This window comes from Lates calcarifer, linkage group LG14 (assembly GCF_001640805.2).
Source record: "Lates calcarifer isolate ASB-BC8 linkage group LG14, TLL_Latcal_v3, whole genome shotgun sequence".
In the NCBI taxonomy this organism is placed as follows: domain Eukaryota; kingdom Metazoa; phylum Chordata; class Actinopteri; family Centropomidae; genus Lates; species Lates calcarifer.
Genome location: NC_066846.1, coordinates 10,619,070 through 10,635,248, shown reverse-complemented (window position 1 = coordinate 10,635,248; position 16,179 = coordinate 10,619,070). Strand labels below are relative to the sequence as shown.

Genomic DNA, 16,179 nt, shown 5'->3' with positions numbered 1-16,179 from the left:
TTAGAGATATGAGACTGATATTGAGTATTTATGTATTTTTTAATATACTAACTATATAAAATGCAGCTTTCTGATTTTGTAAGTGCATATGCAGATGCATAACATTTACTTGTCTAAAGCTACAGTAATAAAGGTTTGAACATAATGTGTTAATATTGTGCATTTCCATTGTATTTGTGTGTAAAATAGATTCCACCAGATTTTTCAAGTTTGTACCAAATATTGAAATTCACACTTTACAGATCTGCTTTAATATGGAAAATCAAACATGTGACATATACATGTCTTTATTTATCTCCACAGGTTTTTTGTACACCTGATTATTTGAAGCAAATCTTCACACAACGGAATTAATTCATTTGTAAAGCAAAGATGTTGTTTATGCTCCTTCTGTACATGAATTATTAACAGGTTTAACCACTTCATTTAATATTTAAAAGCAGTTCTTTAGCTGGTAAAAGGAAGCAATACAAAACTGAAGTGATACGTTTATTAAGGGGGAGCTGGTCTCAAAGTGCTGTATATGTTCACTTCACTGCAGATAATGACGTTTACGGAGGCAAGTTTATTCACTTGTAAAACACTGGTTTTATTTTGAAAATCATCACCGGAAGCACTGAGTATACTGCATCTAACTTGACCTCCCGCTGTTGCTGGACGTGTCCGCACAGCTCCCCCCTCCTCCTCCTCAGCTCAGCGGGGCTTCGCCGCCGCCACACAGCAGATGCGGAGCCGGGGATGAGGTGCGTGTCGCTGCCTTTTGTGCGGCTCCGGTTCTTCGATCCGAGCTGCTGAAAAGACCAACACAACAAAACAAAAACAAACCACGCTCACGAAGAAGACTCGAGTTACGCGTCGGTTGTAGAGGAGCGTCGCAAACTGCGGACGGACGAGAGTCGGGAGAAAGTGAATTTGAAGCATTTGGAGACACTTTTGTTGAAGACGCTCGGCTGTGAACCGCCGCCGCCGCTGAGCTCTTTGTGCTGCCGGTTGCAGCTTTTTCTCTTCGGGTAAAAAGGTAAGACATTCCTGCAGGCATGACGGCTAAAAGATGTTGTTAGTTCATCAGCATTTATATTAGAATACCAAGTAGCAGTGACTTAAATGTAGCCTGCAATATTAGCATTTGCTTCCAGTTTTTTTCCGAATACATTTTATGTCTTTTTTCGTCCACAGCCACTCGTGTGTGTGTGTGTGTGTGTGTGATGAGCTGGCAGATAACAGTACTGATCTCACGTCCACTCAAGCTGAATTTAACTACCAGTGTAAACGCGCACACCGATTTCACACACTAGTTTTACTTGGAGCTCGTTCGCCCATTCTTTGTCTTTATCCGTGCACTTTGCGCTTTTACGCACGCTGTGCCAAACTGGAACACTTTACAGACAGAGAGTGTTGGGTAGATTTTTTAAAAATCTTTTTTGTCCTTTCACTGTGGTCTCTCTCTCTCTCTCTCTCTCTCTCTCTTACACACACATGTGAGTCTGCAGTGTAGTCACCGGTCTGTTGCTCACAGCGGCAGCACTTCATCCCTGGGTGTGTTCTGCTTTGTCTCTCTCACACACACACTGACTGTGTGTGTCCACTCTGCTGTGGAACCAAAGCGTGCTCAGCCCACATCGCTTTTGTCACTGGCTGTCGCGACCTTTTAACTCGCACCTACTGTTTGTTTGTAACGTTAAAGGCCCAGAAGCCTGGGTCGTGGGTCGCTCGCGGGAGTCAGGCAGCAGCAGCAGCAGCCACGCCTCGCTGGTCCCACTGCCACCCTGAGGCCTGGAGCCACACAGGCAGCACCCACCTGAGGCTGCACGAGGGAGAACGGAGAAGTAAAGACAACACATTTCACTCAGAGACACAGTCTTTTAAAAATGAATGAGAGTGAATACTGGCTTCTCCCAGACACATCATGTGTAAAACACTATATTTTTTGCAGCGTGCTATCAGTTTTTGTCCTCTCCTGCTTCCACACTGCACATGGAAGTCTCACATCCCACATGAAGCTGAGCGTGGACTCCAGTGTAAATCAATCAGCTGTGGATTGATTACAGTGGGAGAGGCTCATGAGTGCGATCGATGACATTGACCGTCTCAGACAGTGTGACAGAGACACAGAGCTGGTCTGTCATATACTTTTAAACCAGCTGAAGCTCTGGCATTGTGCTCTCTGACACGTTTAGAGGCGTTATAAGTTAACATTCAACCACAGCTATACCATCTCCTATTAACTACAAACCAGTCACATGACTCCCAGTCTTTGGGAGAGTGTCCTCATGTGTCTGCAGGGAGAAAAGCCTCCTGTTCACTTTTGTTCTCTTCTTTTCCAAATGAGCATGAGTCAGAGGTTTCTCACTGGGAGCAGCAGCAGTTCATACTGAAGTCTGTTTTTTTGTTTTGATATGTACGATTATGGGATTCACATGCTAACGATCACAGGCTGTAATGGGCGGCCTTGCCCTTATGTCAAAAAAAAATAAAAAGAACACAAGATACTTTGTTTGACGTCTCAACAGCTTTAGTTTCAAAGTCTATAACAAAAGAGCATTTGACTGATCTAGAGTCAGTTTCCTGAGGTTGAAGGTAGTATGTTAATTCTTCTCAAGCTGCAGCAGAGACCTAAAGATAATGTTTCATGCCATTAGAGAATATGAGGTCTTAGGTCAGTGTGGTTTCCATTTTTAAACACAAAGAGAGTACTTTGCCGCACATGAAGCAGTAGCAGGGGCCCAGTGTAAAGTATATTCTCCTCTTTTAAGAAGGAATTTTTAAAAAGTGTTTTCTTGTCTTTTTGTGATCGAGCTTCCTTTTTCAGTCTGACTGAGATGTGGATTCTGCCTCGGCCTCTCTCCGGGACTTTGTTGTTCCTGTGTAGCTTTGTCTTTACGCTTGGGCTCAGTTTCTTCCCGGAAAACGAATCCTCTCCCAAGTGACAGGTTTCTCGTAGACCGCATCAGGTTTTCCTCCTGGATCTCTCTGCATATCGCTGCATTCATTCGAGTGTGTTTAGGATGATGTGCAGTGTTTGACTTCAGGCTGTCCCATGTGTCTCTGTTGCAAACTATAGTCAAGCCTCTGTGTGAAGTATCATAGGTATCTGGAACTGACATCCATCTTCAGATCTTTACATGTGCAGCCTCGTTGTCCTACTAATGTATACGCTTGAAAATGTCCCACTGGAAGAGTCCACGTGTGAATCACATGAAAGCCATTACTGAAATCTGAAGTTGTCTCATGTAGAAGACGGACACAGAGGGCCATGATACAAATAGAGAGCACGAGGGGTTTTGTTATTAGATTAGGAGTCCTACTGTCCTACAGCCAATTCGGAAAGTACCCACTCAGAAAAAAAGCACTGTGCTCTGTCTGGATGACAATTCAAACTTAAACTGTAGAACAAGAACACATCATGAGCCTGTAGACCAAAGCAGAAATAGTAGTTAAAATAATTCAGACTGTCAGTGATTTGTGTCTGTTTCTGTCCTCTGAGGTGTTTGGTTGAGGGATAAGGAGAAGGGGATAAGGGGAGGGGGGGGTGCCTGAGTTGATGTCCTGGTTGCCACGGAAACTACCCCCCCCTTCCTGTCTTTTCTCACCCGTAGCCTCCCATTCATCCCTATTGTAGTAGCTGAGCTCTGTTGCCCTTGGAGACCACAGGGGACAGTTGGGGAATGTGGCGTCTGGATGAGTATGTATCACACAAGGCCCGGAACAAAACACAGCTGAAACAGAGGTAAAGCAGCTAAAATCAAGCTGGAATAAAGAAAACAGAATGTGTTCTCTTTTTTTCTGTTTGGTTCTGTGTGTGTTCTCAAAGGTAAAAATAAAAGGAACGCAATTTTAGCTTCGCTTGAGTCATTCGTGGTTCTAAAAGTGGAGTGTTTTGGAGCTGCTCTGATGTTCTGCCTCCACTCCTGCGTGTCCTTCCACACTGGAGACTTGTAGCCCAGAATAGAAGGTAGCGTAATTGCCCTTTATTGGCTGAGAACGCGCTCAGGGCCAAATCACTTGAGTTTGCGCATAAAAACTCCCTCAAAGCGGAAGAATGGGCTCAGCTATGTCCTACGCGAATGGAGGCGCACACACAGACGCTTTCACACACCTCGCAGTGCCAGCTTTTTAACAATGCTGTCTCTCTTCTTGTTGCTGTTACTTGGTGCGGCTCCCTCTGAGACGCCTTTACTCCTGTCTGATATGACAAATTATCCTCGCTTCATTCCTCTATCTGGCTCCCTCCTGTTCACTCTCCTCCACCCTCTCCCTCCCACCCTGTCTTCGCCTCCTCCGAACTCACCATTCCTAACATTCGTCTCTTCCTCCCCCCTCCGCCTTTCCCCAGGCCTCCAAGATAGATTCCCTCAGGAGTAAAGTGGACCTGCTGCGCCTCCCCCTGGCCCTGTCTTCCAAGTCCATCAGCAACCGCAAGAGCCAGCTGGGCGTGGTCTGGGAGAAGGGCGGCTGCGGCGGCGGCTCAGGGGCAGGAGGGGTTCAGAAACCCCGCCCACCGCCAGCCTGCGACATGGACAACGACTCGATATACTCGGGCTACTCCTTCAAGTCGTCCCACTCACGAAGCTCCCGCAAACACAGGTACAGGACCACAGATCAAACTGACAAGTAGAGCGGCAACTCAAGGTTGTTGTCTTTATCAACTAATACCTATTAGAAATTGCCCAAGATGACGACATCATGTTGCTTGTTTTGTCCGAGCAACTGTCTAAAAACCAGAGATATTCCAGTTACCATCATAGGGGCCTAAGAAAACCAGCAAATGTTGATATTTGACAGGTTGGAACCAGGAAACTTTAGCACTTATGCCAAAAGAAATTAATTGTGAATTGTGAATCTAATTGTGACAGTGCATAAGTCTATTTCCAGTTTGTTGTAATTAATACTACCAGTATCAAGATGTAGATGATTTCTGAGGAAGAAAATGCACTCGACACCTTGGTTAGACCTCAAGGATAGATGCAGTCATTTTGGTAAGTAACACTGACTTTAAAACTGCAGCTGGTCTGATGATTGACTGATTGATTCAGTAATTTTAGCCACAAATTCTCCATTCTAGTTTCCTCGAAGGAGATGTTTTGCCAGATTTCTTTGTTTATACGTGACAGTTAAACTGAACATCTTGGTTGTTGAACAAGAACACGTTAAGATGACACCTTTGTCTGACAAATTATAATGGGAACATTTCACTATTATATATACATATATATATATATGTGTGCGTGTGTGTAGATTGAACATGCATACACCGTTCAGCCATATTATCATACTGGTTTTAATGCTGTGGTCGATCAGTGTGTGCTCAAAGACTCTTGTGAGCAGAATGTGGAGTTTATGACTGTTGCACCTCCCAGTGGTCGCATCAGAAAAAGCAATGATTTGAAAGATACCATGATCACATATAAAGTGACACATAGTTATACATAATAAATACTCATCAAAAACAATAAAGAAAAATTACATATAATAAAACAGACAATAAAGTAAGATTAAATCCTGTATTTTTTGTTCAGAATTCACCACAATAGCTGTCAAATAATTCATATCAGTGACTACAGTAACAGTACAGTAACCTGCCGGGACCTTAAGTATGACGTAATATTTGGATAATGCTGACTTGCACTCTTTTCCTTTTTCTGTTTTCTCTGTAGAGAGAGGAGGGACAGGCATCGCACAAAGAATCGTGACGGCAGCATCCGCGGAGACAAATCAGTGACCATCCAGGCTCCTGGAGAGCCGCTGCTGGATGCTGAGTCCACCAGAGGAGACGACAGGGTCAGAGTCTAATTTGAATCATTCTTCTGCGAGTGTGTTGAGTGTGGAGCTGCTGTCACCAACACTCGCGTCTCTGCTCTTCCCCCCCCCCTCTCCTCAGGATGACAACTGGGGCGAGACCACCACGGTGGTCACCGGCACCTCCGTGGACAGCATCTCCAACGAGGACCTGACGCGGATCACCAAGGACCTAGAGGACTCCTCGCCGCTGGAGTGTCGCCGTTACCTCGGCCTGGTGCTTGGCTGCCGTCCTGGGGCTCTTCGCTCTGGTCACTCCTCTGGCCTTCCTGGCCCTCCCACAGCTGCTGTGGCGGGACACACTGGACCCTTGCGGCACTCCATGCGAGGGCCTTTACATCTCTCTGGCTTTTAAGCTCCTGATCCTCCTCATCTCCACCTGGGCGCTGTTCCTCCGTCCGCCCAGAGCCACTCTGCCGCGCTTCTTCATCTTCCGCTGTCTGCTGCTGGCGCTGGTCTTCCTGTTCGTGGCGTCCTACTGGCTCTTCTATGGGGTGCGGGTGCTGGAGCCCAGAGAGACGGACTACAGGGGGATTGTGGGATACGCGGCGTCTCTGGTGGATGCGCTGCTGTTCATCCAGTACCTGGCCCTGGTGCTGCTGGAGGTCAGACACCTGCAGCCTGCTTTCTGTCTCAAGGTTGTGAGGACCACAGATGGAGCCAGCCACTTCTACAATGTGGGACATCTCAGGTTAGTATTTGTCTTTTTTTTTACTTTTTTTTTTTTTACATTTACTGATGCACTACCAGCTACGAAGTCATTTTGAAGCTGGTCGAAAGGTGTTCAAAGAGAAAGTGTAAAGGTTGTTTTCAAAACATAAATCAAAGCAAAAGTATGTGGCTAGAAAGTATAGATGCTGACTGAAAGTAGTCCAATGCAGCAACCACAGCTTTTCACCCTGCTGTGCAGCTGCAACCATATTTATGTGACACATGACCACGTAGCCATAGACAGCGTTTCATAGCATTAAAACAACAAATACAACTGAAACCTTTGGAAAGGTTTCTATCAGTTGGAGAGATATCAATACAAAGTAAGCACAAGTTGCCTGAAAAATGTTTCCTGTCAGAAGCAGGTCACCCTCTGCGTGGCTTTTGGAGATGGTGCCATATAGGTGCACGGCTGGCCTACTTCATCTCTGTGGCTTGTTTGCTCGGTGTTGAGCGTTGTATTCCCACAGTATGACAGACGTTTCCTCTCATGCGTGCAGCCCAGAGTGAGGGCCATTTTCTGTCTCTGATGGTTTACCACTTCCGTTGGACTGCCCATGAAGCTGTGAGATTGTCATGGGTGAGATTAACAATGTTGTGTTTTGCAGTATATACAAAATTAAGGCAAGAGCTTTGTCTTTCTTCCTCTGTCTCTGTGCAACACAGTATTCAGCGGGCGGCTGTGTGGGTGCTGGAGCAGTACTACAGCGACTTTCCGGTCTATAACCCCGCCCTGCTCAACCTGCCAAAGTCCATCCTCACCAAGAAGATGTCTGCCTTTAAGGTCTACAATCTAGGAGAAGGTAAAATGACTCATCTCACACCTTTTCTCTGCAGTCCCATCTGCATCAGAACACTTCCTGCCATGTGTTTATTTAAATACCAAATATACCAAGTGTGGGTGGGTCAACTTGGAAATGACACAAATGTAGCTATGGTAACTTGCAAGATGACTATCTTGAGGACATCACTGTGGTATCAGTGTAAAAGCCACCCTAAGAATGAGAGTGGACGTAATGAGAACAGTCCAGGTTGTCAATTTTATGGTTGTTTTTAACTTTAGTGTTTCTGTCCACAGAGAACAGCACCAATAACTCCACGGGGCAGTCCAGAGCCATGATCGCAGCCACGGCTCGGAGAAGAGACAACTCCCACAACGAGTACTACTATGAGGAGGCAGAGATGGAGCGGAGGGTCCGCAAACGCAAAGCCAGGTGAAGACATACCAATGCAAATACATACATGAATATATATTAAGATGGCAGACATAGAAACGCAACTAAAAGAATTCTTTAAAGCTGCAGTAATTAGGTTTTTGAGTAGGCAAAAAAAACTCTGCAGACCGTAGAGTCAGATGATAACTTTACGTGTGGTCATCTGACCCACTGTTAACATTAAAATATCGATTAGAGCAGCTTTAAATCTAATTTAGTGTCTCACTCACGCTGTAATTCCTCCTCCCAGGCTGCTGGTGTCAGTAGAAGAGGCTTTCACCCACATCAAACGTCAACAGGAAGAAGAGGCGGCCGCGTCCTCGCCCAAACACCCACGGGAGGTGATGGACCCCAGGGAGGCAGCTCAGGCCATCTTCGCTCCCATGGCGCGAGCCATGCAGAAGTACCTCCGTGCCACCAGGCAGCAGTCCTACCACAGCATGGAGAGCATCATCAACCACCTGCAGTTCTGCATCACGCACAACATGACCCCCAAGGTAAGGAGGATAGTTTCAGGCTATGTATTTTATTAGTAGATATGTTTTATTTTAGTTTTCAAACTTCTTGTGTGTTTTATTTCATTTATTCCTTTAAAGCAACAAAATGTAACTCTGCTGAGCAACAGCGCCCTCTGCAGCCACGAGTGGTCGTTAATTCTGTTGGGCTCTGAGTTGGAGTTATTCAGCATTTTCATGTACAGAAATCAAAGCCTATCATTGTTGATCAGAACTTAGACTGCATAGTCACACTCTCCAAACAGTGTGGGTTCTTCATGGCTTCCACAACCAGAAGTGCTCTTGCTGAGAGCACCAGCAGTTAATGACTTTTAAGTCTTTCAACCACATTAAACCTTTTCCAACAGTGTGTCCGTGTCATTCCGTACAAACTGCATATATTATGTGTGTTTCTGTCTTGAAAGGCTTTCCTCGAGCGCTACCTCAGCCCAGGTCCCACCCTCCAGTACCTGGACAACGGTAGGGGGCGCCAATGGACACTGGTGAGCGAGGAGCCAGTCACAGCCTCTCTGCGTGAAGGCCAGGTCTTCACTCTGAAACGCCTGGACTTCTCCCTGGTCGCCACAGTGACGCCCCTTCCCTTTCTACGTCTGGGCGAGGAGTTCATTGACCCCAAAAGCCACAAGTTTGTCATGAAGTTGCAGTCAGAAACGTCTGTGTAGGAGGCGGGAGATGAATAATGGATGAAACAAAGGAGGGGGATGATGATTCAAAGATACTAAACTTATTGCCTACAGGGTACCTTACCTAATACCTTTTGGTATTACATTTTGCATGATTTTTATTTGTGTTATGCCAAAATATACCAAGCAGATATGACTAAAACATAAGCTTACAGAAAAGAAGAGGCAAAGCAACAGAAATACCCCATCTGTTACCTGGTTCCTCTTTTGTTTCTAGTGAAGAACTAAAATTACAACCTCATCTCAAAGTGCTGACTGTTAACTTCTGATAATGCACTGCAGACTCCTTCCTCTTCCCATTACACTAGAGGGCTGTTTTTTTTGGAGTATTATACTATAAATGTAATAAAATACGTTCTTTTTATAAAAGTCCTTTGGCTAAAAAAGGAAAAAATGTAATTCTTGCAACACTTATTCAAGTGAGTATACCCATGTAGGATATCATCCAGCTGTGGTGAATATTCAAGTCTTCAGAATATAGAGGAACAGCGTACAGCTGCTGACCTTTTTCATGCAGACTCAAGAGGCTTGGTCATCTTGGTCAGACTATGTCAGAGCTGATCTTGCTTCTCATTTTTTGTCATACTTGAACTTCTCACTTGCTGTCGATTTGGCCTTTAAAGGCTATAAACAGGAGTCAGAAAAGTCAACTAAAAGGTTCCCCTGTCTTTCCTCAACTCGTTGGACGTTTACAGGATTTATTGAATCAAAGGGAGATGAAACCGCTTTTGAACTGCTTCCTCTATTTTTGGTTCTGTTGAAAATTTTACTGAACTTTCCGGTAAAGGTAGCAGATAGTGTCAAGTAGGAAACACTGGATGAACTTGTTGCACTGAGCATTTCTTTTATTTCCTGTTCCACCTACATAAATGTTTTTTTTATGTTTTATACTCATGCACTGGTGATAAATATAAGCACAATTTAGTATATACATAGTGAAGCAACAGCTTATGAGGTGTTCTTGATAAGCTCAGGCACAATATAGCCAAGTACCACCAGTGTGCATTTTTTGGCAGCTTGATCTTTATTACTGTCTGATATTTTGCAACGTTGGCTGTGTGTGTGTGTGTGTGTGTGTGTTTGGGGGGGTTGGGGGGATCATGAACTGGGATGAAGTGGGCAGCTGCCCCAGTAACTGAGAGTAATTGTACATTTGTTCACTACAACACTGCCAGACACAACTTTTTGGCCAGCTTTAGAAACGTGAATGTCCATGATTGAGTGACTCATTGAGTGACACCATTGGTCGGCTGGCTGTTGGACTTCCACGTGAACTGTTTCTATTATGTTACCAGGGAGTGTGACTCATTTTTGTTTGCCAGCTCTGAGCTCTGACCCGGAATCAGGTCTTCTGACCCAACTAACACTTACTCAGGTGACATCACTTGAGGCAATTTTCAGACTAACCCCAGGAGGTTAATTACATCTTTTTTCACATGCAGTAGTATTCCCTGGGACCTGATTTTTAAAATGTTAATTAGCTTGATTTATATGACATATGTAACTGACAAAACGCATAGATATTCAGTTATGAAGCCAGAACCAGTGACTTTTTCTGTAATGTTTTTTTTTTTTTCGTAAAAAATACTTCATCAGTTATCAAAATAGCTGCAGATTGATTTTCTGTTGATGAACTAACTGATTGATGAACTGATGTTTCCATCGGTACTTGTTGTTTCTGGGTGTCTGTAGAAGTAGTGAAAGCTGCTGTGTGTGGTCTGTGGTTGTCAACGGGGGCCCCCCCGCAGGTTAAGCTGGACATGGATTTGTGTGCACATTCACTGAAAAATATACTTCTTACACTACAAAGAGAGATTGTCGTTCCAACCACAAACTGTTTTCTAAGCTTGTGTTTTCCATGTTTTTAATCAATTCATTTGCTGTCACTTTATTGTTCTGAAACTAAGCTCCTAACACTTGTCTTTGAAGATTATTGTCTTTAAAAGCAAAATTATTTCCTGTTACACCGTGTTTTTTAAGACTCAGTTGTTATAAAAGGTTTTTGATAAATGATCCCATCCAAAGTTATGTGTGAGTCACAAGTTGTCACAAGTTTTTGTTTCTCATTTTTTGTTGTAAAGACGGGAAGTAAGAATTTAAGTGTGGGAGTAAGTCAAACTTATCGGCATGAAGTGCAAAACTTTCCTTTGTTTCATAAATATGTTGAATACAACACCCTGTGCCCACAGTGATTGGAATTCACCAAATCTGAGACAAAAATTCCCTAATACAAAGTGCGAATACCATAGAATGAAAAAGAACCTATGTGGTCTGTTTAGTCACATCTGAGAATTCACACTGACCCTCAGGGAATACATTTTAAAAAGTACCATTCAGATGTTTTCTCCGTTGGCCAGTAAATGTGCTAACCAACTTCATTTAGAATAGAAGTGTGTTCAAGAGTGATAGATATATAAATATACATATGTAATATGTACTGTTATTATAATGTATATTGAGTATAATAATTAAGATTATTAAAATTCATTCAGTAGCAGTCATATTTCCTGGAACTTTGATGTAATATATACTTGTTTGTGGCACAAACCTAGCCTCTCTGTAGCCACACTGGGCAAATGATTTACGTCATTGAAAAGGAAGTCTCTAAGTCCTTGTGCTCTTCCTCCGTGTGCCTTAGTTACGATGAGCCGTCTACTGGTCCTCATTTCTTGCTTCCAAGGTAGGTCCCTTTTTTAATTACTGAAAATATAATCCAGCAGCAACTGATGTTCCAAAACTTTCAAAAACTTACAATTCAGAACACAATAAGTAACTTCCTGAGACTAGGAACAGCCCATTCTATCTATCTTGATCTAACAAAAAGCTGGATGAACTTGTAAATATGATATTTCTATTCAGTCTTTGTCATTAGTCAGGTCTAGTCAGTTCTATCTTTGATGTTTGCTAAGTGTTTAATGTTGAAAGGAGAGAACTGTAGAATTTCTGTCATATAATTACAACATTGAAAACCAGGAAGTATGATCAATGTGATTAGACTTATGCCTTTCATTTTTCAACGCACGTTACATAATACAACTGTGATCTTGAAAATGAACTTGCAACATAGGCGTTTTGAGAGTTAACCCTGGTCTGCCATTCCACCTCTTCAGTTTATCTCACACTATTAGATTGGTACAGAATTTTCTAAAATATTCAATGTTGATTATCTCAACACCTACTTGATGTATTGACATGCTAAACATCCAAGGGATGACTAGCCTACTGCTGCTTTTTGTGATCCTCTGAGTTTTTCACATGAAGTTAACATTTTTGGTTTTACTGAATTATCTAAATAACAACCGTGTGGTTTGTGTGAAATTTGAATGGGCATTGATGGTCACTTGTACAAAGTTTGATCCCCTGACTTTTCATCTAGCACCATCTTTAGGGCATAATTTCTGTTAATCCAATACTGTTTATCCCGTAATTTGTACTTTGTGTTTAGTGCTTATCAGCAGATATTAGCATGCCAACATGCTAAACCTAAAAGGTGAGCATGGTAAACACACCTGCTAAACATCAACATGCTAGCATTGTCATTGTGAGCATTTTAGCATGCTGATGCTTAGCAAGTCTTGTTTGCTCCATCACATCATTTTCTTACTGATAAATTCTTTTCACAGTTGTACTAGCTGAACCCTATGCGGTCATCAGTGGATACCTTGGGGACAACGTTACCTTGCCCTCCAGAGCAGACCGATCGTGGCATCTTTCCAAAATTGAGTGGTCGGTATTCACCAACAACACTTGGATTGCCACCTATCGCAATGGGAAGACAAACATTGAGCGTATCAGTCAGTTTAAAGGGAGACTCAGTCTCAATATCACTTCAGGTAATCTATCATCTGACTGTCAGTCTAAAGGAGTCTTTATTTTATTTCTCTCTTGACAGCATCTGTTCAATGATTTCTTTATCATTAGGAGACTTGATGATCCATGGACTAACCAAAGAAGATTGCATGGAATACACTGTGGACCTCATCAATACAGAGAAAACCAGCACCGTAAACAAGCTCAGGCTCCAAGTCAAAGGTAAGTGTGTCATTCTTTGAAATTATCAAAAGAAAAGTCCTTTATGGTCCTCACTGAAATTTCTCAACAACACTTTGATTGACTGCAATTAATTTTGTACACAAATTCATTGTTCCAAGAGGATAAATCCTACTGACTTTGGTAACCCCTAATTTTTCTCCAGCACCACCATGGCATTCATATATGTGGTTTTGAGTAAAAAGGCTCAGCAACAGTTAAAAATACCTGCTGTGGAATTTGTTACAGATATTTCATGAGCGGTGTCTGGATTCAGAGGGTGGCCTGCACATATCCATGTCTAATTCATAATTACAATTTATTCCCGTACAGAACACCTTCAGAAACCGACCATAACAACACTCTTCAGCACGCCTGAAAAAGGAGGCTGTTGGATGGGGCTGCACTGCTCTTCTCCAGATAGAGGTGTTAACTTCTCCTGGCAGGTTATACCTGACACCAGGGCTGCCTTCAGTATGTGGGATCCTAGTGGAAACCATGGAGTTTTTCTAGCATTCCTCAACACCACCTCAAAGCTCAACTTCACCTGCACCTCCAGCAGAACTATGGAGAGCACCTCAAGTACTGTCACTCCACAGTGTAATGGTAGGGTCACAATTGACTTAAATGAGAAAACATATGTGACCATGATATATGATACAGTGATGATGTTTTGGGGGTAGGTCTAAAAGTTTCCAGAGATGCTATACTAAATTATAGGGTACAAAATATCTAAAAGACTTAAATCTGATGTGATGCAGCAGCAAACATGGTAACCTAGATCTGAATAGCATGTTACAAAAGGGTAGCAGTGTATGGTTTGGCTGAATTTAAAGCAGAGGAGAAGTTGGACCTTGTGTGAGTGCGGACGAACCATAATACAGAGTGCAAAACAGCAAGTAACCTAAAGACATTCAAAGAGGGTCAAACTGCACACGATGCAATGCAGCACAGTACTGTGTACTAATAAAGAATAAGGAAGAATGTCAAAGCAGCTTTCCATAAATGTATATAGAAATACATGCTGTTTATGCATGCAAAATTGGCCTGTACTAAACACTGCAAAACAACACAGTACGACCCTTTGCAGTACAGTATGACCAGATTAACCTGCCGGGTGATCATAGGGCAACAAAGAGCTGCGGAGCCTCTTTCTCATTTGGTTAATCATGCATGCAAGTGCAATATCAGCTGAACTGATGACGGTCTTAAAATATAATTGTGACAAAGACACTTCAAAGACGACTTTAAAATCAGATTATAAAGCTGCACCCAGCCTTTACTGAGCCTTTATTGTGTCAAAAAACAAAATGTTGGGACAGGGATTTGTGTTTCCCTCATCCTCTTCCTTCTCTCTGTCAGTTTTAGAGGAGATATAATTCAACAGGTGAATTTGTGTGGTTCTGAGAAACTAACTTCATATTTTTTACTCTCATCCATATTCTCTCTTTTGTTTATTAGCAGGTGACAAGCCAGAACCGCAGCTTGATTGCAGGGACAGATGTGGTCTCTGTTTTTTACTTGGAGGTGTCATAATGGGAACTTGCATAATAATAGTTTACATTTTCAGAGGTGAGAGGAAAACATCATTCAAAGAAACTCTGCTTTCATATAGACAGCAATAGCATTGTGTGTATTGCTTGAATATTGCGCAGTGCCTGTGCATACTGTGTAAACTGTCTGTATATTGTCTGCAGTGCTTCAGAGTCACTAACAGTTAACATACTTGGCTAATAAGTCTGATTCTGATCACATGCTTATCATAAATGTGTGTTGACAAAGTCTGGTTTGTTTAAATTACAGAAGAAATCAAAGCTGCATGGAAATACCTTAGTGGTATGTGATTCATAAAGCCATTTTCAGCCCGAAACGATCTGTTTAACTGTTAAACAAACTTATATGTTTTCTCTGTTTTTCAGACAAATTTTGTCCGTCCACAATTCCATCATAATCTAAAGGTAAGTTGCTGTCTTTCTCTGTTCAAGGATGCTTTATAGACATGACTATTTCTAGCAATGAGTGACAATACAATGCCATTATTTTAGGAAATGACCAAGTTTCTCCATCCTTCCTGCAGTTGGCTTCTATAAAAGACAAGTGAAAAGACGATAGAGTGATGACAACTATATCTGTGATGAGAAAATTGGAGGTGTATTTATTTATGAACCCAATAATGTATGTATCGTGTACATTTTTGACGTTTGTTTGTTTGTCCATTCTTCTGTTGCGCTCTTGTTTTTCCATTTCTCTAGTTGTGATATTTAGTGGAACTGTCTTTTCTTCCTTACATTTTCTGTTTATGTAACAAATGAATTTTGTATAAAAAAAAATTTTTAAATGAATAATTCATCTTTGCTTTCTGGTCTCTCTCTTCTTTTTAATCTAATATCTAAACAAGCAAACAAACAAAACTCGATGTAAACAAACCGATGGATTGTCATGGCTTCAGAACAGACCCAAAAGCTCAGAGGGATTCCATCACATTAAAGGAATATTTGAAAGTTAATTTAAAATCATTACAGGACAATTCAGTTTTTAAGAAAATCAAAGTCCATAAAATATTTTCTATATAGATGAACTTGCACCTCTTGTGCACACAGACAGTAGCCGCTGAGGTTATAGTAGTTAAAGAAACATTAATAAAATATGTATTTGGAAATCCATGTTTTTTTTTCACTAAAGTAGCACAACGTTACAGATATTGTATGAGATACTTGGTACTATTATACCCTCCAACATGCGCAATCAGACTTTCTTTTATTTACCATCATACTCTCATACACATAGCACAGAGAGCTGTACTTATACACACCTTATATGCTTGCATGAGTGTATTTAACAAAGGATAATAGCATATGTATGTGAGTATGAATGGTCACTGAAAATTGTTAGCTACGCTAATCATGTCAATATTTTGCATGCATCTAATTCTCTCACCCCACTAAGACTGAGTACAGTAAAGGATTCATTATGCAGGCTCTGACATTTAAGATACATGAAGATGAAAATCTTTATGAAGCTGAAATGTAGAGAAATCATTTGGATGCTGGTTAATGAAAATGATTACACAGTACACGGCTACAGTAATGAAAGCAAATGTAATTTAATGTGGATGGAAAGATAAAAAACACACATAAAATACAATATAATCTCTGTATTTACAGAATTTACAACTCTGCCAATGCATTTCTAACATGATAAACAGAAGGTGCGGTATGATGTTTTTTATTC

General features: G+C 41.9%; 2 protein-coding genes across 7 annotated transcripts; both read left to right on the top strand.

The window, feature by feature from the left end:
• The first annotated feature begins 423 nt into the window (after window positions 1-423).
• On the top strand, window positions 424-10,932 carry LOC108890847 (vang-like protein 2). The gene is given in 9 exon segments (XM_018687867.2): window positions 424-1,018; window positions 4,334-4,584; window positions 5,655-5,778; window positions 5,879-6,016; window positions 6,018-6,487; window positions 7,174-7,310; window positions 7,586-7,721; window positions 7,972-8,218; window positions 8,641-10,932. Coding segments are annotated over 8 exon segments (1,581 nt in total). The 5' UTR covers window positions 424-1,018; window positions 4,334-4,513; the 3' UTR covers window positions 8,899-10,932.
• A 516-nt stretch (window positions 10,933-11,448) lies between these two features.
• Window positions 11,449-15,245, top strand: si:cabz01074946.1 (CD48 antigen). Of its 6 annotated transcripts, none has more exons than XM_018687875.2 (8): window positions 11,449-11,599; window positions 12,543-12,752; window positions 12,841-12,951; window positions 13,282-13,554; window positions 14,413-14,520; window positions 14,752-14,784; window positions 14,868-14,906; window positions 15,026-15,245. In XM_018687875.2, the coding sequence occupies exons 1-7, from the start codon at window positions 11,563-11,565 to the stop codon at window positions 14,897-14,899; spliced, it is 804 nt and encodes a 267-aa protein (XP_018543391.1). In that variant the 5' UTR covers window positions 11,449-11,562; the 3' UTR covers window positions 14,900-14,906; window positions 15,026-15,245. The 6 variants fall into 6 exon arrangements, with proteins under 6 accessions (XP_018543391.1, XP_050931457.1, XP_018543389.1 ...); XM_018687873.2 differs by having other exon boundaries at window positions 11,450-11,599; window positions 14,410-14,520; XM_018687874.2 differs by having other exon boundaries at window positions 11,450-11,599; window positions 14,410-14,520; window positions 14,994-15,245.
• Window positions 15,246-16,179: the final 934 nt, after the last annotated feature.